General features: G+C 34.8%; 1 protein-coding gene across 5 annotated transcripts in view; it reads right to left on the bottom strand.

Moving 5' to 3' along the window:
• Positions 1-23681, bottom strand: part of NIPBL (NIPBL cohesin loading factor) — a 168595-nt gene that overhangs the window by 15228 nt on the left and 129686 nt on the right. For all 5 annotated transcript variants that reach the window (XM_086770042.1, XM_086770041.1, XM_086770043.1 and 2 more), the window contains 20 exons: positions 22821-22924; positions 21139-21225; positions 19668-19899; positions 18842-18993; positions 17960-18040; positions 16822-16922; positions 14146-14284; positions 13853-13935; positions 11840-11972; positions 10800-10943; positions 9007-9096; positions 8548-8762; positions 8346-8448; positions 7320-7418; positions 7075-7221; positions 5739-5873; positions 4219-4317; positions 2916-2969; positions 1617-1725; positions 891-1027 (listed from right to left, as the gene is read on the bottom strand). In XM_086770042.1, coding sequence (XP_086626168.1) covers positions 891-1027; positions 1617-1725; positions 2916-2969; positions 4219-4317; positions 5739-5873; positions 7075-7221; positions 7320-7418; positions 8346-8448; positions 8548-8762; positions 9007-9096; positions 10800-10943; positions 11840-11972; positions 13853-13935; positions 14146-14284; positions 16822-16922; positions 17960-18040; positions 18842-18993; positions 19668-19899; positions 21139-21225; positions 22821-22924 — 2444 coding nt within the window. The remainder of the gene's footprint in view (positions 1-890; positions 1028-1616; positions 1726-2915; positions 2970-4218; positions 4318-5738; positions 5874-7074; positions 7222-7319; positions 7419-8345; positions 8449-8547; positions 8763-9006; positions 9097-10799; positions 10944-11839; positions 11973-13852; positions 13936-14145; positions 14285-16821; positions 16923-17959; positions 18041-18841; positions 18994-19667; positions 19900-21138; positions 21226-22820; positions 22925-23681) is intronic.

The raw sequence follows: 23681 nt of genomic DNA, 5'->3' as shown, positions 1-23681 counted from the left end.
CTATATTGTTTGATCAGAAGTGGCTCTAAAAGTCTATTGTAAATGTGCACAGAGAACACTCCAGGGCTGAGCCTGGAAAATGGTAGGCTATGCCTACAATCTAAGCTGATAACAATTACTCTCAAGCCTGCTCTGGGCAGCTGACCTAATGTAATGGATTGCTGCCAGCCACCCACGCTCCTTCTTGAGCCATGGCTGCACAATCCTGCCCTGCTCCTGTGAGATCAGGGGTTCATCACATTGCTCACTCAGCCAACTGTGCTAATCAAAATGGAAGAAAGCACCACAATGTTTCAAAGGAGGGAGGCCATTTTACTGGATTGGGGAAGTTCAGCATTATAGCGCTTTACCATTTTTGTGAGCTAAACTGTCTCACAGGGGAATATAAAAACACTAGAGCTAGGGAAGTGAGAGGTGAAGTACAGAAGAGGATGAAGCAGGGCATTCTCCTGATATATTTGTTATATGTTACATTATCTTATGGAACCACACCTTAGTCTTAAGAGTCGTATGGTAAATATTAACTAGTTTAAAAACTATATAACAAAAGAATAAAACTATAAAGACTATAATCCAAAACAATTTTAAGAAATTATTTCATAAGAGTGAAAAACTGGGTCTTCGTAGTCCTCAAGGGAAAGATGCAGCACAGGTTGCAGGTTCACTTGGCTGTAAAATGCGGAGCCAGAGAGTGAGGAACAGCATCTTAGAAAGTATAGAGATCATCAAAAGAACCTAAGATCTTCAGATGCTATGATGCCCATGAAATAAAAATACTATTTTAATTTTTCTTTTCCTACCTTCAATTTCATCAAGTATACAAGACAGCCATTAATTTCCATGCTTAATTATGTAGGGGAAAAAAAAAAAGACTTGTTTTCTCTACTTACACTACATTTAGTGGTCAGGTATGGCTGCATGGTCATGGCATGTTTAACCATTAGCTGGGGCCTGATTTTGCTGAATAAGAACAAAGTGGTTATGCAAGCAACCAAGCGACCAGAATTCACACCTTTGTTGTCAGAATCTGAAAAGATTAGAAAATACCAAAAGGATATTAAGTCCAAGTAATGTTTGAGCAATGAAAAACATATGGCTTAAATGTTATTTGAATATCTCTTTCATTACATCTCTTTAAAGATCAATACAGAATATTCTTATTAGATTAGAGATGAGAACATACTGTGCTAACATTTGTATGCAATCATAAAATATGTGAAAAAGGAAGCAAAGATGCTTCAAAGACATCACTAGTTTTTAAACTACTTACTGTACACAGAATACTGGCCCAGCCAATGACTCCTCTTACAACTGCAGAATATACTAATGAGAATAAAACTTGACACGTTTGTTTTGGTTTTAGTGATACAGAAGTTTTAACAAGTTATTTTTGAAGTAGTTCTGTTATTGTTGTTAGCTAGTGGAATTAGGGAAGCTGTATTATAACACAGTGCTCAAAATTTCATAATGAATTCAGAAACAATAATTCACTACCATCAGTTCTGTAACAGGAATTCTGTAACAGTAACTTTTCACAGTAGTAATTTGAACAACCACTATTACAGTATTGCATAAAATTTAAAAGAATTTAGCTACGAGGTTGTAAACAATATTACCTGATAAAGATTCCTCATATTTAAGAATGTGCTCAACCAAATTGTCAACAAGTTGAGTACAGGCTTTCTTCACAGGTTTATATGAGGCATCCTCTTCTGACTTCAACAGCTGCAGTAGATGAAATAGAAAACGATTTAGTATTAAGGATGCATTCATGGTTTTATAACAAATTGTAACAATTTATAACAACTACTACAGATACATATGGCTTTCACCCTACTGAAGTATTTATTTAACTTCTCCATAAATGTTACATGGTGAAGAAAAAATTAAGCGAAGTAAAAAATTAAACTAAAATTCAAGAGAAATAAAGAAAAATTCACCACAGTAAAAAACCCAGAAAAGTTCTACTAATTTTTGCATTGGCATGAAAGCTAACTTTGTGCTTAACGAAATAATGCAGAAAACAATAATGTAATCATACTTGTCAGCAATAAGTAATAGAAGGTTTTTAAAATGCTTAGGAAAAAAAGAGCAGATTCAAAAGGAATGTTGTTTTTGACACTAAGCAAAAATATCAAACAAAGATGAAACATAGTTTTATGAACATTTTAATCAGTTAGCCTTCTTCCATATGACTTAGCGTACTGAAATTCTGTCCATGAAGAACCTTTAATATCTAAGGATTAAGACCATACTATAGCCTTTTCTTCAATGCAGGCATTAAGAGGCTTTGGTTTACCTGGCCACCTATTTTCATGGCACAATCCAAAGGGTTTTTTTTCTTGAAAATTAACCAATGCATACAAGATGTAGAGGAGAATGATAACACAGGTTAAGAGATATAAACAAAGCAAGCTGAATTCTTAGAAAAATCAGAGTAAAATATAACACAGAAGCAACCTATGCTCTGAAGATTCACCGGTTCTATAAACTGTGTAACAAATATATTAGATGTGAAAATAAATTTATCTACCATTTTTTAAAAATACACATTACACTAGATGCCTCATTTCAGAATTAAGTACTTTAGATGTGGACTTCATATTATGTCACTCGTTACTGAAGAGACTATGAAACTGAAAACAAACAAACAAAAGCCCTCCCAAAAGCAAGAAGTGAAGTATTTTTAAAAAGGATCAAATGGAAAGACAGAAACCAATGTCAGAGACAAAGAAAACTGCACCAATGAGGATTAAAGAAGATTAAATAAAGAGGTCAGTGTTTAAAGGACATGAATTGAATTTGTCTACCACACAGGACTGCTCTTGTAGTCCCCTCTCTATGTGTTTTAGTACAAAAAGAAACGTTAAAATTCTAATGATGATTGTACCATACATTCAAAGTTCATTACTTACATTTTGAAGAAGTTGTTCAAACCAATCATACCCTGTATCTCGACAAGCTGCAACCTAGAAGTATTTTTGAGAATAAACTGGTTAATAAAAAAGGCATCTAAGGAACAATTACTTCAATACAGATGTCACCTTAAAAGATCACGAAATGCATAAGTATATTTTCAAATGCATTCATATGAAATCAATGATTTTATATCTTTGGAGATCAGAAACTGTCTTCTGCATTTGAAAAACAGTTCCCACCATTTCAGTGACTCCAGAATTTCTATATATACACAGAATACAAAGCCTAAACATTTTACTGGAGATTGCTGGCTCTGATGTAAAGTAAATTTTGGTTTTGTAGAATATTTTGCACAGATTAAAGCACAAATACAAGCCTGACATACTAAAAATGAGCACATGTGTATATATAGCTATACACACATTTTCATATAAACAAATGAAGCCTTCACTACTATCATATGTCAAGAACAGCTCACAGGTGCTCCAAAGTAGAACTGTCAGGAGAACTGATTGTTAAGCTGAAGTCAAACTGACTGACTGCTCAGTTTGGAAAAATGCACACTAGACTACCATTTTATAAAAATACTGAAAAGCACGATGAAGTTTAAACCCATAATTTTAAGTAATGAAGCAAGTACTTTTATTTGATATTTACATTTTGGTATAATTAATATTAAAACATCTTCTCAGCAAATGGTTTTACACAACACATTTTCACTACCCATTAAAGCATTTTATTTAAAACAGATGTTGTTGTTTTGGAGACATGCTATTTAATTTGCGGCTTCTAAAAAGTAGATAAAATTATGCAAATACTAGTTTACCCTGAGCGAGAACACAACCCTGTATTTGACAAAATGGCTTATTAATCTTTCAAAATAAATATTACCAATTGTTTGAGGACAATTTTCTTTTAAGAGACAATTTCTTAGTTAGGCTTAACTAGATGCTGCTACTAGTAATTCCAGGAAAATGTTAAATATAATAGAAATTTGAGGTGTTTTAAGAGAACAAGTATTTTACACAATCTGAATATAGTGTGGTCCCAATTATCATTGCCAGCAGATTAATGAGCATTTAAAATTTCCTACAGTCTGTCCTATCAGATAAATAATTTTGGCTTATATTCAATGCCAGGAGATATAAAAAGGAAACCACTTGACAATTAAATTACTGTATTCTAAAAAACTACAGACTATTTCAGAGATATTAAAAACACAACCACATTTTTATTAAACTTTTTTAAAATTAAAAAATTAAGTTTGACAACAACTTAACCTAAATTTGTTTAACATACCACATCAGTGATGTTTAGTATTTTCCTTGTCATTGCTTCTTTGTCATGGTGTGGAGTTGGAGTAAACCAGAGCTTCTGGAATGTCTCATTTACTAATTTCTGGAGGAAAATACATTAGAAATAAGCAAATTTATCTTGGGACACAAGTATTATTTCTAATACATCCATACAATAGATTTTTTGATGATGTGTGCCATTTCATAAGGAATTATTCAACCTAAGTGAGACTGTTGGAGGAAATGTTATCTGAGATAGACCCAGACCTGCTATTGCAGGACTTACACTGACCTCTTAAGCAAGCTCCAGCAAAATGATCACTGGGAACTGATGCTACAGAAAATGGAATCACCCACTTCGTTCATTAATTTGCATTCCTCGGGAAAACATAATACCCTGAGAAGCTGACAAGTGAACACAAGATTATGATTTCTATAGCAGAACTAGCAGCGACGGTAGGTTACTCTAGAATTTTCAAGCAGTTGTGACAAGATGCCTGAGAGAGAATCCAAGTATGCTCCGTCCCAATGTTTTTGGATGGAGGAAAAAATGGAATAGAATGAAACTGAATAAAACTATTCCAAATTACTTACAATATGGAATGGTTACATTCCACATACACGTATGGTTACAAAAAGCTCTCCTCATTCATGGAAACATAAAAAATATATTGAAGATAATGTCTCATTTTTTCTGATGTTGTTAGAAAGGCAAGGGGAAGGAGGAGAGATAACAAGGTCATCCTCCTCTCCCAGAAGCACCTTGGATTCAGCTGTTTATCTACTTCTTGATTATAGTCTTCTCAGAAAGCCACTTGGCACTACCATATCTCAAGTGGTAAAAATCTATGCTGCAGCTTTAAAGCTGTAGATTTCAAATACTATTGAAAGTTTTATACAAAATTATCACAGGTGTGTTCTTAATTACCCAAGAATTCAAAAATTATTTTGCCAAATCAAGTAAAACCATAATTCTCAAGTTTATGATTTAACACATAATCTTAGTTTTGTGCCCTTCTGCATATGCATTGCACAAAGAGTAGAGCATAATCACATAAGTAACATTTCAGGAGGAATAACTAATTCATTGATCATTCAGAATTAATGAGAAATTAGCACAGATGAATACTTTAAAATTTTTATAGTAGAACTTACAAATCTGGCATATAGCAACATCAAGTACTTAATTTTGACTTTAAAGTTTATTTTGCTTGAAGAAAGTTTTATGCTAATTTTAAAAGAGAAGTACCAGAGACAACACTTGCAAGAAGAAAAATAACTGCTAGAAAGCAACCTTTAAAAATCTTTTGTCAGCATGAACTCCAGGAAAATAGAAGATAGAAAAGAAAGAAAAACAATTCAAAGAGCATTTTAGAAAGCTAGGATACTTGCTCTCAAAAACTGTAAATGAATACATAAGTACTACAAAGGAGGAATGTGATACTTTTTAGATTTTTCTTTTTTGAAATATAGAAACACTAAAATAATGATAATTAAAATTCTGAAATATATATTTAATTCTACCTTAATGCCTTCTTCGTCATTGACTCGACGAATCATTTTCACACACATCTCTGTAATTTTGGGAAATGTCGGTTGTTCAATGCAGATATCCCTAAGTATCTTTATGACTCTCTTTCTGACACTGATACCGGTATCCTGTGAAGAGAAAAGCATTACACTCTTCAAAATGCATCAGAAATACGAATTACTTTACCTATTACATGAATTAATATTTGAAGATCACTCACTCTTACTTATAAATTTTATTTAGAAAATGCAGCTAAAGTATCCCGGAGTGCCTTTATACAAAAGGTCAGCGTAATTTGAACACCTTTATTTCCCACAAGTCTAAATGTTCTGGCTTGAGTCCCCAGAGAGCTGAAACACTTCCTCCATTTATATCCTCAAATCTAAGAGCTCATGATGTTGCAAATGTGTAATTCCACTTCTGAATTCAAGAGATTACAAACTAGATGTCAAGATGCTTTAGCTACTTTGTTGGAACACAAAAGATTTTTTGTAGATCTGGACTGTAATACTTCAAGCATTTGGACAAAGCTTATGGATGAGATACATGCTGCCCCCTTTTCCATTTTCCTAGGCTTCATCTAAGGAGACAGATGAAGAGCTTCGCTTCGTATTACCTTATTCAAACCCTTGCTGAATCTGAATGTCAGGATAAATTGCTTTACGTATGCTCATATGCAAACAAAGCTACTTACCTCCAACACCCTTCAAAAATATGTTTGATCATGTAACTACAGCAACTGAGTAGTATTTGACTAAAAATATGACATCGATGCTAAGAGCTAGTGTTACCTTACACTTAAATACACATTGTATTTTACCTGAATGCCCAGACAAAAACCACTTTTTGTACAAAAACTCTAATAACATACCTTTTAAAATACTAAAAATGGCACAGAAAAGCAAAGTAGTTTTATTTCTTTTTTTCTTTTGGATTACAAATGCCATATTTAGATTACTGTGCTGTAGATCTTTCTTCATCATCTACACTACTGAACTGCCCTCAATGACCCCTATCTCAGCCTTCAGAGATGTGGCAAAATCTCTCATTTCACCTAATTTGTGCTTTCATAATGGAATAAAACTGAATATAATCCTAGTTCTGATGCAGTACAAGTTTCTATATATGTATACTTTTTGATGTAACAAAGACTCGCCTGAAACAAGCGGTGCATTTTACAAGGTTAGTCTTAAAAGCATGAAGCTCCCCATTAAAACAGTAAGATACAACTTACTCATGGGATCATCTTCCCATATTATTAAACATACAAACTCAGTTAAAAACAAATTTTCCAATGCTATTTATCATAAGTATCACAAGTCACCGTACCAATATTCTTTCAATCAGCATGTCATAATACTGCTCAGCAAGCTGAGGACGACAGAGCACAAATCGGCCAAGCAGCTCCACAGCTGCTTCTCGTACACTAGTGGAGTTATCCATTAACCGTCCATGAACACCTCGTTGCATATCCAGCTAAAAAGAACAAATGAAACAGGTTCAAAATAAGAAATGAGGATTTTTTTAAACATGAAAGAAGAACGTATGTGCATGACGGATATTTCCTTTTTTACCCTGGCTAGAATACTGGGATCTACAGCAACAACCTCAGACAAACACTTCATGGCTTTTGTTCGAACAGCAATTGCATTTTCACCAAGTACACGCAGAATCTAGCAAGAGAACAAAAAAAAAAGATTAAATTGCTTTGGGAAGGAAGCAAAAAATGTTTAACAGGCAAAAATGTGGCAGAATAACATGGAAACAATTTATCTAAAATAAGAATGTCTCCTAAAAATTGAATGTATCTTCTCAGTCAGTAGAAAGGTGCGTGCAAGTGATGTTCCATGGCACTGATAACTGACAATGGATATTTACTAGGATTTGCTGCATCTCTAAGACTGATCCAAACAGGACCTACACAGGGTATGTATGTTAACTTTAAATCCCTTAATTTTAAACTCTACTTTTGTCATTCAGTTGCGGCTTTCACTATGGTTCTTTTTAACAGCAGATTTGGGTTTCGGCACTATAATTTTAGGAAGGGCTCTGTATGCAGATCAATATAAGTAACACAACATAAACTAATACTAGAGTTCAAACATGTCACCATGGCAACATGTTAGTGCCCTTCTCCCAGAAACAGCAAAGAAATTACACTGGTCAAAAAACAGCTTCCAAAGTGACAGTAACATGTACTGCAAGCAACTGACCAAGCTGGCTTATATTTTCAAATCAAATTAAGGTCAATTTCATGAAATAATATTACCAAATGTTCATGCATCTTACGGAAACTGTGAAAATTATTTCAACATTTTATAATTATCCTCTTACTGCGTACATCTAATTATAATGATTTTGCCATACACATACATGGAAAAATAAAATAATGTATGTACAATATGACATGCGAACTGCATACAAGAAAAAGAAACATAATCACTTATGTCATCAGTATAGATTATGAAACCACACAGTGTTATCATGGCTTGTTAAATACCTGTACTCAACAATGAACAGATATGGCACACTACCAGAAAAGTGTTTGGAATCAGAAACCAACTGTGTTTCACTGTACTAAGACTTCTGGCACAGTTTACCTGTGTCAAATAAATATCGAAGCTCTGGGCAAACGGCCTCATAGAGGCCAAGTAGCGAACAATCAAACATGAATCTTCATAGTCCACAGTATCAGAATTCATCCTGCAAAAATTCCATGTGTTAATTAGGATATGTTTATCAAAACTTATTTAAAACATCAAATGCATGGCTAATAAAGAAATAAGTGGTACTGAAACTTACTTCAATGTACTGAACTGAGATGGAGCAGTTTTAATGATGCTGCGAAGAAACTTTTTGCGACTTTCTGCTCTATGCATGATTTGTCCTGTGGTCTCAACATCTTTTGCATGATGAGTCCCTTCGGACGAATCCTCATCCTTCTGAGATTTAATTGCCTTCTCTGTCTCCATAGTTGTGTCACGGAACCACTGAGCTATATAAAACTTCCGAGAAAACTGGAGAAATATAGCAGGATGCACAGAAAACAAAAGCAACAGATACAGAAAAGGAAAATTATCAGATTTATGAGATTAAGTGAATCTAATGCATCAACAATATTTTGAAAAACATAATCAACAACATATGTTAGGGTGACAATTTAACTGAAGCACTAATATGTACAAACGAAAATTATTTTATTCAGGACACATTAATGAAATTATTTTTATACACACTTAACACCAGAAAGCTAAAATTTACCACTAATGATGCATCAGTTTCTGTGTTCTCATCCAGATAATCTAGCAAAGCCTTTTGCAGCTGTTGAATTTCATCTTCTCCTCCTGAAACCTGTCAGAAGTAGAAAGATAGTTATAAAACAGAATATTGCGCAGTGGTAATTATATCTGAAAATCTGCATGTCCATGTATAAAATACTCTCAAGTAAACTGTTTTGATAATTGTAGAACATAACAATTTTTTAACCAATTACTTACAAACTGCATAGAGATTTAAACAAATTAGACTATGGCTCTAAAGTCCAAAAAACATTAAGAGCAGAATAAGATTGGCGGGCTGAAATCACACACAGCAGACTGACATAAGGTTTAACCTATAAAAGTTACCTTATTTTTTGCCATTTGAACACCAAAGTGAAGCTTAGCTGTCATGTACACATGCCCAACTATCTGTTTGTTCTTACATTACAAATAATTTACAAACAACACACTGTCTACTCTGACTGATGATACTATATAGTACACACCTTCCAAAATGCATGGATGGTACTGTCTGCCATCACTGATGTTAAGCTTCCTGAGTAACTGAAAAAATGCTTTTAGCACTTACGTTGGCTATAGCAATTTTATTTTCTGCAGAGGTCAATGCCTAATTACTGCGTGATCCTACAAAAACCCTATAACAAAAACTCAGGTCACCGCTCAGGTATATATCTTTTAAGAATATTTTTCAATACTATTTTAACTTCTGGAGATAAGGAAAGAGAAAATAATTGTTCTCAAGTATTTCCCTACCAAGTTTAATGTAGGGCTGTCAGAATCCCTGCCAACAGAGGAGAATAATAACCCCTTAGCACATAGAAGTATAAATTACGTTAAGCCATGGAATAAAGATTTGACACTACATGTTGTACAGTAGTCTAACAGATGAAAGTTATAGGAAGTATCAGCCTCATAAAGGAGTACATTAATTTTGATTCTTTACTTGAATGCTTGTAAAGTGCAGAAGTTTTTCCTTCAACATAAATCTGTAAGAGTCATTATAAAGTACATATAATAGATCTCTAGTCTTTTCAGGTAACTGAAAGAGAAATGATCTTGATATGACCACTCAACTTTAGATTATGCTGAGAACAGTTAGTAGTCCAGAAATAATGGTATAGTGTCCATAAGAAATGTGCAAGTCCACGTTTTTAAAAGGACACATAGGATCTGAGATTTTCTCATCATACTATATACTGTATAGTGCTCAAATAATACATTGCTTTGATTGTTGTTGCCACCCTTGCAGATTTGGTGTAGCATTAGCAGAAATGCAAATATGCACTCTCAAATGAAAGATATACAAAAATCCAGTTAAAAAAAAAAAAAAAGAAAAAGGAAAAAAAAAAAAGATTATCAATACCAGGTACATCACATAAAAAGTAACCTTACAGGCCTAACAGTTTCACTCTCTAAAGCCTCTATATAAGCACCAGAAGCCCAGTTACCACTTTGCTATAGCAAATGCACATACACAGGTATTTTTAAGCCCTCTTAAGACATAATCCAACTGTCACTCCCTTATTTTCTCTGTATCGTCACAAGAAAACTGGCTTAACCACTGTAATTAACCGCTTCATATGATAAGAACAAACATGCTGCAAGGAAGACATGAGCTAACAAATATGATACTTAAAAATGAGTACATTTGATTCAGTAATCTGAACAACGAAGACTGATATTCCACAATGCCAGTTTTTCAAATGCCTTTAAAACTTTCTAGTATTTGAATGGATACATCTCAAGCCAGCTGGCACAGGATGTCTCGCACACCTGTTTTAGGATTCTGGCTATAGATCCTTGATCCATTTTGCTAGTGACCGCATCTTTCCTCAGTCTTGCAGCTACAGTTCCAAGATAGTCAAGTGATGCAACTCTTAATGCCATTTCTGTAGACTTATTACTGAACTGGTGAACCTAAGAAAAACAAAATAACCTGTTAAAAGCAAGTCTTTATTTATGCAACTGAGATTCTTCTCACAAGAATCAATCACGTAACTTCCACGCTGCATAAAATTTTGTAATTTACTATTATATCACAGATACACTACTTAACAATAATGCTTCTTCCTTTATTGAGTCTCTCTCCCTCTCTCCAAATATACTTGTTAGAGTTTTTTTAAATACATACTTTCATAAAATAAACTGGACAACTAGTACAGCAGATATCCTTTGCAATAGCATAGATATTGAGGACCACAATATGATTTCCTCATTATTTAAACAAACATGAAGAAATCTACATTTTAGCAGGAATGGGACCATAAAATACTTTTCCAAGAAACAGCTCAAATTCCGTGTCAATTACACTGTAATACTGAAGAACAACTCTCAAAAACTCATCAACAAAAATATTCACATTCTGTAAAACATTATTAGTAAATGTTATTATTGGTAAAAAACCAAACCACTGAATTGTTTTCAGGTTTTGTTCTAAAGCAAAAGTCCAAATAAAATATTAAAAAAAAAAAATTACAGCTATTAGGCAACTTTACTCCACATGATTACCAACACTTATTAGATGCTATACAATGCCATTTTTTCATGTTAAAACTGTCATGGAATAGTGGAAGTGGACTTCCCTGAGAAACTGTATACACACAATTTTTAATAAGTTCTGTATCAATGATCCTCTAATCCAAATTTTATTATCTACGTATTCCATAGGAGTGATACATGTAAGAAAATCCTTAAATGCTGCCTGTGTGTCAACAATCAGAAAGCATTCCTGCAGTAGTCTCAACTGAAATAAACAAATCTTCATTGTAACGGGAAAATAAATAATATAATAGTTAAAAACAAGAATCCCTTACCAGTAGTCTTCCTAATAAACTAAGTAGCAACTCTGCAGCTGGCCATTCTGGTTTATTGACTGTGGAAAGAAGATCTTGAATGAAGTTCTCAAACAGTGGCCTGTAATCTTCTTCCCCTTGTTTACTGCCACACCTGTTTAAAAGAAAATGCATTTTGGAAGTTGTAGTTGTAGTTTCAGTACCATTAACTGTAAAGATGAAATAACTTAGTTTTTCCAAATATTTCTGTTGAGGAGTGTGTGTCTATATGGGATTAATGTTTTGCATCTTCTGATTATTGAAAATATTTTTTGTATTTAAAGTTAATAGTTTGATAATTGTGTGTAATTGAATTATGTCATCCATAGGATAGCATTATAGAATGTTTAAGTTGGAAAATACCTTTAAGGTCATTGAGACCAACTGTTAACCGAACAGTGCCATTTCACCACTAAACCACATCCTTAAGCTCCATGTCTACCCGTCTTTTAAATATTTCCAGGGATGGTGACTCCAACACTTCCCCGAGCAGCCTGTTCCAGTGCTTGACAATCCTTTCAGTGGAGACATTTTTCCTGCTATCCAATCTAAACTTCCCATGGCACAGTTTGAGGCCACTTCCTCTCATCCTATCACTTGTCACTTGGTGGAAGAGACCAGCACCCACCTCGCTACAACCTCCTTTCAGGTAGTTGAGGAGAGTAATAAGGTCTCCCCTCAGCTTCCTCTTCTCCAGGCTGAACAAGCCCAGTTTTTCAGCCGCTCCTTGTAAGACTTGTTCTCCAGACCCCTCACCACATTTGCCGCACTTCTGTGGATGTGCTCCAGCACCTCAGTGCCTTTCTTGTAGCAAGGGGCCCAAAACTGAACATGGTATTTGAGGTGTGGCCTCACCTGTGCCAAGCACAGAGGGACAATCACTTTCCTACTCCTGCTGGTCACACCGTTTCTGATACAAGCCAGGATGCTGTTGGCCTTCTTGGCCACTTGGCCACACTGCTGGCTCACGTTCAGCCTTCTGTCGACCAGTACCTCCAGGTCTTTTACTGCCAGGCAACTTTCCAGCCACTCTTCCCCAGGCCTTTAGTGTTGCATGGGACTGTTGTGACCAAAATCCAGGACCCAGCAGTTAACCTTGTTGAATCTCACACAACTGGCCTCAGCCCATCGATCCACCCTGTCCGTATCATAGTCATAGAACAGTACGGGTTGGAAGGGACCTTCAAAGGCCATCTAGTCCAACACCCCTGCAAGGAGCAGGGACATCTTCCACTAGACCAGGTTACTCAGAGCCCTCTCCAGCCTGACCTTGAACATCTCCAGGGATGAGGTATCCACTACCTCTATGTGCAACCTGTTCCAGTGTTTCACCACCCTCATCGTAAAAAATTTTTTCCTTATGTCTAGTCTAAATCTATCTTCTTTTAGTTTAAACCATTACTCCTTGGTTTGATTTATCTGACAGTGATAAGATGTCTCAGTATTATACTCCACAAAGGCTAAAATGAGAACATAAAAGAAAAAAAAAAGGCTATTAAACAGCCTTTCTGCTTAAAAGCAGAAATTAACATGATAAAAACCTCAGAACTTATTCCTAGAAATCCTCTGACTATTCAAATATACTATATTTTTTTTTCTCCCTGTTGAGCTAATGACATTCCTAACTTCAGCTAAATGAAAGTAATTTCTAAGTTTTTCATAACTTTGTCATTCTGATGACTGAATGAATATGGTTTCACTACTTAACTATTTACTCAACCTTCTCTTCCAGGCTTCAGATGAGTAACAGACCCCTAACAGAAGGATCCTACATGAACGATCAAACATATTCTTAAAAGTACAAAGAACTCCGCAGAATTTCTGTTCCATAAAAATTTTTTGTCCAGACAGATAGCTCTCTCAGGGATCTGTAAAGTATACTGTTATAAATAACTTTATGGGTAGGTATTTAGCATTGTGAAGTTGTTAGGTTTGTCTTAAGGTATGACTTGGACTTGGTTCTCTCAGTACACTAAAGAACGCAACAGTACTTACTTCTTAAGGAAAATAGAAAGGAAGTTTTGTGCTGTTCTCATGGCTGTTTCATATGAGTTAGTAATAAGCACATCTTGATCCACCTAAAAATAAAAGGATATATTTCTCTATTATTTTAGCATATGCAGAAATAAGATTTTCAGATCAGCACTTCTCATACATCAAATAACTACAGCAGACATAAAATGACAATGTTTGATCACTAGAGCACCATAATAAAATATTATACCTACAAACACACAAAGTCATTCCTGCACGAAAAAAAAGATTATGGCTTTTAAAAATTGTCTTACTTTCTTGTTTGATTCCTCCTCTGAATTAGAATCTTTTTCTGCTGATGGTAAGTGCACCACACACTGAATAAGCTGCAGAACCAGTGCCGTTACCATCTGAATATACATAGGCTCTCCATCAGTGTCACTGCTGTTTAACCTGTTAATATTGAAAGACAATATTAACACTAGAACTGAACAAAAAAAGACAAAACAACCCAAAAATTTCTGTTCCTAAATAATATCCTTGTAAACCTATTACACCACAGCTAGAAATCTGTCTTGTAGACATTCACTTAGTCACTTGCTTCTCTCTTATGCAGTGTAAGATTTGGTCTAACGAAATCAGTAAGCATTATCCTCAGGGAGAAGAAATGAACTAGAACAGTCCACAGATGGGTTATCATAGTATCTGTGAAGTTCAGCAGCTGAAAAATCTATAGGAATTTTTAACAAATCACTTACATGCTAAGGCACTTACTAATACGCTTATTGTGTATAATGCTATATCTATTTCCAACACAACAGAAAAAATGTTGCCCTAACAATTTATTACTTATATATTATTTAACATATGTGAAATGTGTAGGACTTCTCTGAAAACAGTGACCATGACCTGGACTGACTTATACAAGAATTACATGTATGGTAATGTGAGTACAGACTGTGAACTTCAGCATCCAAGTATCTTTAAGTTGGTAAGTTCATTATGAATACACTCCATGTTTTTCCCATTATATAAACCAAGAAACAGTATGGTGTTTACTACCCATACACATATCAACACCACATATTGCTACCCTTAACAGTACAAAAAAATGATAGTCCTTGACATCATTCTCCCCAAATCATCAAAATACTAACTGGGCACAAACCAGTTTGTAATTATTATCTTTATGAAGTCATCTTTGACTACTCTTAGAGAGAAAAACTTTTCATATCAACTTTCATGTAAACTGTTGTCCTGGTTTTGTGTAGTGTTCTGTGAGAAGCTGCTAGAAGTTTCCCCTTTATCTGGTAGACCTGGCCAGGTCTAGGGCAGACGTGGCACTGGCCAGGGCTGAGCTAATTGGTTACAGCAATAATGTCTCTGTGATAAAATACTTAATAAGTGGAAAATTAAAAAAAAAAAAAAAAAAAAAAAAAGTGAAGAAGAAAGGAGGCTGTGGCCTGTGGAGGGCCTGCGCTGGGGCAGCTGGTTCTGGAGGGACTGCACCCCGTGCAAAAACGACCCATGCTGGAGCAGTTCACGAAGCACTGTAGCCAGTGGGCAGGACCCCACGCTGGAGCAGGGGAGGAATGTGAGGAGGAGTTTTCCTGAGAAGGAAGGAGCGGTGTAAAGCTACATGTGATGAATTAACCACAACCACCATGCCATATTCTCCGCTGTGCTGCTGGTGAGGGGGTGGAGGAGGTAGAGATAATTGGAATGAAGTTAAGCCTGCGAAGTGGAAGGTGTGGGGGGAATTGTTTTTGCTCTCTCTCATTATCCTGCTTTGGTTTTATTAGTAATAAATTGAAATAATTTTCCCCAAGTTGAGTCTGTTTTGCCCGTAACGGTAACTTTAACAATCTCTCCCTGTCCTCTCAAACCTCGAGCCTTTTTATTATATTATCTCTCCCCCTTACTCCCACGGAGGGCGGGGAGAGTTAGTGAGAGACTGTGTAGCTTGGTCCTGAGTGGGACTAAACTGCGAGAGCTGTACCCTTCACCACTGTAGCCACAGTCAGAGAACACCCTTTAACAGACCAGAGTTAGGACTCTACAGGTAAACAAAGCACACATTGTGACCTTGAGATTGTGACTTCCTTCTGGTACAGGTCCTAATTCAAAGAGTGTATTTATTTATGCTCCTATTCCTAGCACCTTGTTATTTGCTAGTTCTCCCTGACATCTATAACCCAAAGAACAGGAAATACTATGAACAAGCACTTGTTAACTGAATTCAGCTTCAAAGTGTCAGTGCAGTTTTTTTCCTGGGTATTTCCTGTTCATCCACCCTGGAGCAGACAAAATATTTAATTAACAACTTGTCTGTCTCTGGGGGCAAGAGGCACGCAAGCCAGGAACAAAATCAACACCAATAACAAACGTCTTAGAATCCTTTAAAGTGTCCTAACCTCAATTTTAACTGCATTTCAGGTCAGATTCTTTCTCAGACTGAACCTGAACCTATACTCTTACTCTAAAGATGCACTGAAATCCAGCTGAAGTGCTTAAAACACACTTTAGTGAACAGACTAGTTTCTAAATGGAACTAATTCAAAGGGATATTAGATTGATTTCCTTCTTCGATAGAGTACTCTGAGTGTGTACTCCAGGAAATTCAGCCAGAATTTTCCTACCAAACTTTAGCAATGAAGAAATTATGTAACTCCATACAAAGAGAATCAAAGAATTTTTAAACAAAAAACTTCCGAATGCACACTAACATTACACTTATTTACATCCTCAGTGAGGCAAATAATAAGGTATTTCAATTATTTTTGTAAGCAGGCACAAACATGATCGCATAAGAAACAGCGCTTATTACAAGCTATTTGTCAGTCAATTCTGCTCTCATTCTTCTGAAATACTAACCTCTAATAAATTGCAGATTTTTATGAAGTAGCAGTTAATACTGAAACCTAAAATCCTACATCTACAAAACTGTAAATGCTACTCTCTACAAGTTATTAATCTATGTCAGAAATTACCTGAAGTTTCTCAAACTCCTCTTGCTAGTTGGTAGTCTTGCAAGGGAAGTAAAAATTTCTTCTAGTATTAACTGTCTATGTTTTTCATACCTGGAGAAGACCTATTTAACAGTTACAGGATTGTTAGAAAATTATTTGTTGTTACACGCCTGTTAAATACATTGTTTAAAATTATATATAGAAACATACACATAAATTATAATTAACGCATATAGTTTTTCATGCATTACTTTGTTTTTTTCAAAGCAAGTATTTTTTAAAAAATATGTAAAAACTTTCTCAAATATTGATTTTTAAAAATCTTCAAATAACATAAATGTGTAATAGCTCTTAAAAATACCTTCTATTTTAAAAATTTTTAGCAATGGTAGAATACACTGTCTAGGAAAGTCAAACAGTGTAACACTAAGCTTTCAGACTCCAGTACAGAGCAAAACCCTGCGATAACAGAAATTACATGAATACATGTATGGTTGTAGAGCACATTTGAGAAACCAGTTTTACTTCATATCCTAAACTTTCATGTTTGCATGACCTAATATATTCTTTCAATTCACAGGGCCAGGATTGTAGAGTTTGCCTCTCCTTTTGTTTCAGTAGAATACTGGAGGATATCATCCTTACAGAGATGGAAACCTCCCACTTGAACAAGCACATCAGTCTTGGGCTGCATTTTTCCTGAAATAATATTTAATCTGTCCTGTGAATTTTTCACACAGCCTCCTCTTTGAGGAAAAGAATTTATTCTGTTATACAGAAGTATCCTACTAGTTCTATACCTTATCCCATTGCATAAATTCAAATATTAACATAGAAAATAAAGAAAAACACATTGCTAAGATTTCTTAAGACAAGAAAGGACAGGGAAGAGGAAGAGGTTTGTGTTTACACTTTAAATGACATAACCAAAATCAAGACGTTCCTTTCTTAAGTAGGGTATTTCTTCCTATAGAGTACTCTGCAAATAGGGTAGATTTAATACTATTCCTAGATTGTAACACCAAATTGTAAAAATATGCAAGCCTAAAATTAATTCTAAACTCCAGTCCTCTACCAGAGAGAAAATAAAGCCTACGTAAACGCCCTAGTAACTCTCAGAAGTACAGGAACATGAAACAGCAAATTATAAATCACTTACTGCAGTCACTAATTTGATGGCACATAACTGTAGTTCACTGACATTTTCGACAAAGAAAGGTGTTATTCCCATAGATGATACCTATCAATGGAAAGAAATTATTGTAAGTATATTTGTCTAACAAACTGATATTCATGCAGTTTCATAAGTAGGTTATTAATTCATCAGGTAAGGTATTCAACAAAATTTATTACTTGATATTATTTACAAATACATTTATTAAAGGATATTACAGAACAAGCTCCTGTGAGGAGCAGCTGAGGGAACTGGGGTTGTTTAGTTTGTAGAAAAGGAGGCTGAGGGGAGACCTTATCGCTTTCTACAACTCCCTGAAAGGACGCTGTAGCCAGGTGGGTGTTGGTCTCTTCTCCCAGGTAACAAGTCATAGGATGAGAGGAAATAGCCTCAAGTTGTGCCAGGAGAGGTTTAGATTAGGTATTAGGAAAAATGTCTTCACCGAAAGGGTTATCCAGCATTGGAACAGGCGGCCCAGGGAAGTGGTTGAGTCACCATCCCTGCAGGTATTTAAAAGATGTATGGGCACTTAGGGACATGGTTTAGTGGCAGACTTGGCGGTGTCGGTTTATGGTTGGACTTGATGATCTTAGGAGTCTTTTCCAACCTAAATAGTTCCAGGACTTTTTATTTGAATACAATCAGGTAAAACTTTTCTTAAGCATACAAGAAAAACCATGAAAGAGCTGAACACAGAATGGTCTTCTACAGATTACCTACTACGCAACAAACTAGTCACTGATGTTAATAATTCAAAAGTTTGTACTGATTTCATACTTCATGTCACTGAGACAATCATACTTGATATTCTCTCTGGGAAAAGACAAACAAACATTCTTAGGAATAAGTTCTTCTGATAAAACTTACCTGAAGAATGGTTGTATCAGTAAGAAGCTGTATCTCTAGTAACTCTGACAAGCTGCTGACAATGTCACAAACTTTGTTATACAACATCACTATAACTCTTTGCTTGTGGGTGGAACACTTGGCACGTTTTGCTTTTGAACTTAAAACACCACCTAGAAAATAAAAAATATCTTCATTAATGTGTTTAATGTTTCACATCAAATATTAGAAAGATGATTCTCAAAAAGTGTTCCCAAAACAACTACATGACTAGTTTTGCAGAAGCAAAACTATTTAGTAGTACCAACTGGAAAGCAAGAATTTCACATTACATTGATTTTTTTGTAATTGCTCTAAATTCTGGACCCAGTATCTTTAAAAAGGGTCTTGAAGTTGGACACCCCATGCATGTATGTATGTGACAACAAAATGCTAAATCCTAAACAGTTTTCACTGAAATAAATCATTACATATACATATACAGAGATTATGACTATAAAATTACTTCACTCCTTCATGTGACAACAATACACAGAAACTGAACTTCAGGCAAACTTCTAAATACTTTAGTCAAAATACTTCAGTTACATTGACATTATTGCAGTAAACCAAGATGTTTTACGACTAATTTATTCAGAGGACGCATTTCATTCATTGCTTTTCACTCTGTATTTCATCGTCCTTAAATTAAGACAAAGCATTAATTCAGGATACTGTATACATGGAAGAACTATCAGTACAAGTGTAGCATATAAAAATCTTATTCCAGAAAGTCATATCACTCAGTGATTATGTTTTGGTATTTTTAAACATGGAAAGATTTTTACAAAATTATTCATATACTAACCACCATGAGGATCCACTCTATACACAGGATCATACTGAGGATATAGAGTGTTCTGTAAATGAAATTTTGTGTACTGAATAACTCTTTCTATCACATCCTCAATATATACAGCTTTAGGCATATTTGGTGATGTCATAATATTGATAGCAGTAAGACAAGCATCAGCAGATTTTGTCACTCTTTCCATAATAAGATCTCTCCATAATCTCTCCTCATCTTCAGTGTCATTGTTCTGTAATAGCCAAGAAAAACAAGATAATGTGAATAAGAAGTAAAATTTTTATCCTTACCAAGTAACAGACAATAACATTAACTTAATGTACTTACATACACATGTATAAAATCTTGTATTTCCTTTTTGATATAAAAAGTTTTTTTAGAAAATAACTAATGTTTGTTTTACTCGCAATATTTTTTATAATATGTCTCCTTAAGTCACAAATCTTCAAAGTCTCACTGTATTCCTCTGCTAGAACATAAGCTTTCTGTGTATCATCAGGAAGCACTGAGGAAAGATCTAAACTCATTTATCTAGTATTTTCAACGGTCGATGCATGCGGGTTGCTGCTGTGATCAGTCTAATTTTGGCCACTAGAGGGAATTCTTACACAAAGACTGTTACCAGTCACCTGAAACTGGCAAGCACACGACTTTCTCTGCTTCACAGACCAATCCATCTATTATCAACGGGTTTAAAACACATCTTATCAAATATGTCCATTTAGATTTAGCACAGGGTACAGAATCTCTGTATTTCTGTGTTGAATTCTTCCTTTCCAATAAAAATAATATTCTCTATTTCTGCAGATCAATGGTTTTTTTCCATAAAAATGTAATCTTTTCTTGCTACAATATTGTCTTGACTAGAAAGTGTAGAAATAAAAAATACATGAAATGTGAAATATCATATATCAACCTCATTAAAACTCAAAATCTCCATGTAGTTTGAGGTATATCAGGAAAAAATTCCTAAAATCTTAAACTTCCTGTTAACTTGTTTACATTGACAACTTTGCAGCGTAAGAACACATCTAATCAAAGCACCTCCTCCTTTCTTAACACTCAGGAGAAGAATACACTCTATGTGAAAGCTGTAGTACTTCTTTCATTGTGTAAGGGATGTTTTATGGGCATGTAGCAAAGTAGCAAAGAAATGTCCAGTGGTGCAAATTACACCAGTTACCGTGACTATTTCAGGATGAAATGATAATGTTTAAAACTGAAACAAAAGAAAACTCAGTTGCTCCCAACTGGTAACTGTTAGTTACCAGTACTATAGCAAAACATATTTAGTACTGATGAAATATAATAAATTGAATTTTACTTCAAATCTTAACATTTAATCTAAATCACACGTATCAAAAATTCCTTTCACACAGATACACAGTCTTTGAAACTATCAATAAAAGGACTTAAGTGAAGAAAACTCTGTTCTACACAATGTTGTGAAATTACATAATTTGAAACTCACATGGTTAAGTAATGTAGAAAGCTTTGATCCATCTTGAATATTCTTCTCCAAAATATTCAGGACTTTTACTGTTTTATCTGTTGAAAGCTAAAACAAGCAAATAAATACATCTAACAACCGCAGGAACATAATGGCTACCAAACTGATGAAAAGAATGTCCATAGATTAAGGACAGAACTTGTCGTATAATATGAAACACTTAAGTTGCAAGAAATTTGAGATAAAGATCGGATCTCAACTTCTGTGGTTTCTGACACAGTATTTTAATTGAGAATGCTGATAATATAACTAAACTAGGTGAAATATATTCTAAGATTGGAATCAAACCGCATTTTCAACCAGCAAAATCCATGGAAATAGATTTAAAATTGTGTATCTATCATTAATGTTGTATAGTTATAGTCTTTGCTTCTAGAAACAGAAATTTACCAAATCCAAGTATCAGTCACAAATTCTAACTGACCATATAGAACTTGATTAGGAGAAAATCCAGATTCCATGAACAATCAGAAATAAAACTCCCTGACACTTTAATGCTAATAAAAAGGAAATGTATTATTAATATTAGCGTTAACTTGGAAGAACTAGCATGTTGAAAAAGGTTACTCAAACTCATTTACTGATCTTCTACAGAACTATGATTAAGTAATTTGTAGAACATGCTAAACTCAAGTAGAGTCAGTTTCTCTCATCCAGATACTATTGTCACGCACTTTTAGAAGCAACAGAATTCTGATTTTATGAATATATGTATGTTTGTATGTATGTACGTGTAAAAACAGGGAACAGAAGTTAAGGGTGAGAAGTATCAGGAAAGAGAAACACTTAGGCTGACAACACGCTACAAAGGAAGGTAGGGAGATTGAATAAATGTCCAGGAAGAATATTTATATTTCGGATTAAAGAAAATCCTTTGGAGTGACTATTATAACACGCGGCTTCATAGACACTTCATAAACATAGTAAATGATCATAAGCAGGCAGAGTAAGCGTTTAATGTAAGACTGCCCAAAGTCAAGAGTTCCAGGAAGAGAAGGAAAGAAAGAACATTGTTTCCAGAGGTGTGATATCAGCAGTTTGCACCAACAAAAAATTTCCTTGAACTGAAGTCCAGAAGAGTATGGCAAAGAAACCTCAATATGCAGTCTACAGAAAATGATTCTAATTATCACTTGAGGTGTTAAATCTTCTAAGCTTGAAAGACCTTTTCAAAGAGATGGAGAAAGCAGGCAATTCATTCTGATGCTGGCTGGACATCATACATTTACATTGCATTGATGGCATGTACCAGAAAGTGTGGATTTTTTCACTTTGCCAGAAAGTTCTGATTTACTGTGGTTGCTCAACATCAACTGTAAGGAGCAAAGCCTACAGGATGATGTGCTTTTGTGAAAGTAAATTACTCAGATTTTACTGCTTAGGTATGGGTATTACCTATTGGCATATAGTCAGCACTGACACAGAGAAGGACCATTCAACAAAAATGTCTCAGCTTCAGAGACAGAAAGTTAAGATGTGGTAACTTCTTAAGCACTTCAGCTAAGTCAGCAGAAGCATAACTGTTCACAGTATCTGCCACATGCACACCTGAAGAGGGTGGAATGTTATTACAGGGGACATAAGTTTTTGTATGCTTATCAAAATTATATGTCCAAAAAGAGTTAAAGACTATGAAGATGTACCTTGTCCATAATGCCCATTGCCTTGATTTTTGCAGATTCACTACCCAACTCACTAAGCTGATGTTTTCCCAGTAGCAATTCCTGTGGAATCTCATCATCATCACCTTTAAAAAAAAAACAATTAAAAAATTAACAAAAATATTTCCAATTAGACTTCAAGGAAATCACTATTTTACAGTCAATATGAAAAAGTCAACTGAAGAAAAAACTGATTTTCCAAATAGTTAGCATCTAACAGTTCCATCTACTGAAGACTGATGATGACAACTTTTGGTTGTGTTAAAATGACCACTTGTTAAATAAGACTGGTTATGAAATATCAGAACCTACCTTTAACAACCTAACACAAGGCACTCGTTTCTGAAAGTCATAAACTAAAAATCTTTAACATAGCAAACCCCATTTATTGCAGATTTTGTGCCATCACTCTCACTTCAGTAAAAGAAATCTTAAATTACTCCAGTCCTACTTTTAAAATTCAAATCTCAGGAAGGGCAACAGATGAAAAACACGTATGAAATCAAGCACCTTGGGATACGCTGTGTCTTAATCATATTTACCCTTACAAAAACCCCGCAATGTTACCAGACACAGAAAGAATCAATTACTTCACTCTTAAGTCCAAGGTTGTATACACTACTACTTTAAAAACTGTACTGATTTGTTTAGTATGCTCTTGCTCTTGTTCTAATCCTGTGACAAAGTCGGTAGGAAAAAAATTAATGAATACTCTATTATCCATTTCAATAGAAAGCTACCTTGGTCAACCTGAACTACTTCCTCAGATGCTTACAGTAAGCTGGCCGTTTTTCCACTGGAACAGATAAGGAGCATACAGTGGCACAGTACCTCAGCCATAAA

This window comes from Chlamydotis macqueenii, chromosome Z, assembly GCF_036417535.1.
Source record: "Chlamydotis macqueenii isolate bChlMac1 chromosome Z, bChlMac1.mat, whole genome shotgun sequence".
NCBI lineage: Eukaryota > Metazoa > Chordata > Aves > Otidiformes > Otididae > Chlamydotis > Chlamydotis macqueenii.
This window is presented reverse-complemented; position numbering and strand designations above follow the sequence as displayed.